The sequence below is a fragment of the Phoenix dactylifera genome, unplaced genomic scaffold (assembly GCF_009389715.1).
Source record: "Phoenix dactylifera cultivar Barhee BC4 unplaced genomic scaffold, palm_55x_up_171113_PBpolish2nd_filt_p 002003F, whole genome shotgun sequence".
NCBI lineage: Eukaryota > Viridiplantae > Streptophyta > Magnoliopsida > Arecales > Arecaceae > Phoenix > Phoenix dactylifera.
In genome coordinates, this window is record NW_024069282.1 from 45,796 (window position 1) to 47,783 (window position 1,988).

At 46.8% G+C, this 1,988-nt stretch overlaps 1 protein-coding gene across 1 annotated transcript; it reads right to left on the bottom strand.

Annotated features, from left to right (window-relative positions):
* Positions 1–264: 264 nt before the first annotated feature.
* On the bottom strand, positions 265–1,566 carry LOC120109302 (GATA transcription factor 15-like). The gene is made up of 3 exons (XM_039123055.1): positions 1,088–1,566; positions 870–986; positions 265–747 (listed from the first exon to the last, which is right to left on the bottom strand). Exons 1-3 carry the CDS (start codon positions 1,106–1,108, stop codon positions 448–450), a joined length of 438 nt encoding a protein of 145 aa, XP_038978983.1. The 5' UTR covers positions 1,109–1,566; the 3' UTR covers positions 265–447.
* Positions 1,567–1,988: the final 422 nt, after the last annotated feature.

The following is a 1,988-nucleotide window of genomic DNA, read 5'->3' on the forward strand; positions in this document are numbered from 1 at the left end:
ATTCTCAGAGTGGTCAGCTATGTACAAAATCATTCAATCCGCAGTTTCGTTGGCTTCTCTGTAAACATGCACAGCCTGAAAAGCTTTCGTTGGCTTCTCTGTAAACATGCACAGCCTGAAAAGCTTTAGTTTCTCCATAGACAAGCACAGCCTGGAAGGCCTGGAGATGAAGCCATGCTTGCAGGTCCAAGCCAACAAAGATTATGGAACCACAATCACACAGTGCTTAAAGGAGTGCATCAGGAAAGAGAACATGAAACACAATAGAAAAGCCAACAAAATTCTCCATTTATGGTAACATTATACATTAGAACAGGGATGGGATTACACTTGATTGATCACCAACCCACTTCTTAAACCAAAGAAAAGAAACACAAAAAGAACACCATCCAAAACTTTTCTTTTCTTCTTCTCTACACTAACAAAGGTTAATATAAGAGAGTAAAGCTAAGCATGGAGGAATCCAGAGGAGAGAGCCATCAAAAGCACAGCAGCCTGCTCCACTTCTCCCATCCTTCTCCTCTTCCTGTCAAGCATAGATCTTCTCTTCACCAACACCTCGCTTCCCAACCCCAACATCCTGAGCTTCACCGAGACCCCACCCAACTCTTTGGTGGTGGTGGTGGTGGTGCTGCTGCTACTATCGTCCTCTCTCTTCTGCTTCCTTTCTCTCCTTTCCCCTTCCTTGTGCCCCAGCACTGCCCTCCTCTTCTTCCGGTACCGAATCCCACACGCGTTGCAGAGCGACTGCGTAAGAAGTAATAGCAAAAGCAAAAGCAAACAGCAAGAGATGAGATCGAGAGCCCCCCAGCAAATGAACTGAAATCGAATTCTCCGAGTGGATTAGGATTTAGATCGATCGATAGTACCTTAGGGCCCGAGGGGCCGCCTCGCCAAAGAGGCGTCTTGGTTGTCCGGCAATCCGCGCAGCTCTTTGGCTCCCCTGAACCCTCTCTGCCGCCGCTCAGATCTATAGATCCGGTTTCCTGAAGCCAATCAGAGCGAGAAACAGATCAGCGCACTTGAATCCATTAGAAAACAAAAGAAATCAGAGATCAAACTGGAATCAATCGATCCGAGATCTCACCTTTTCGCCCGATAGATCCATCACTCGCTCCAAATCGCTCTTTCTCGAAGATCTGAAAAAAGAGGCACCTTTGGATTATAGAAATCGAGAGATGGAAAGAAAGATAGGCTCCAAAATGGCTCCTTTCTCCCAGATCCGATGCAGGGGTTGCGGCGGAAAAAACAAAACCTCACTCGAACTCACTCTCGTCGCGAGATCTTCGATCCCAGCTTATTTGACAGAGAAAAACGTAGAGATCTTCGAAAAACATGAGAGATAAGAGAAAACACCGCCGGGAGAGAACAAAACCCCACTCCCCCTCACCAACCTCCGTGAGATCTTTGATCTCTTCTGGATTTCACAAGAAAAAGGAGAAAAAAAAAACCTCGGAAGCTTAGAGAAAGAGAGCAAAGAAGAGAGGGAAATCGAGAGAGAGAGAGAGAGAAGAATGGAGGGAAACGGAAAGGCGCGGAGGGAAGGGGAAAAAAAATAGGAGCAGAGGAATTAGGGAGAAAGGGATCCAATTATTGAACCTATAATACAATATAATTACCACAAATACCAATGGATTAGATTTAATTAATAATTAAATACAAGGCTTGGGCCCCAAGCTTCTGTGGGCGCGGTGCAGCCTTTCTTTATCTGCTCGTGCGGGCGCGAGTTACCGTATCCACCGACGTAGTGTCGGACACCATTCCAGATCCCCTGCAACCTTCAAACAGCATGGAGCTCATAAACCCAACGTGGCTGCCATTTATGACTTTTTAGAAGAGATACACGTTGGCCCCACTATGGAAAGCTGGCTGGAGGATGGTTTCTGTTTTAAGCTATACAGCTGATCTGTCACCTGAGGGGGTGTCGCGGCACCGCCACAAAAACCCTAGGGGTGGTTCTATATACACCCCCCCTATTGCTCAGGACA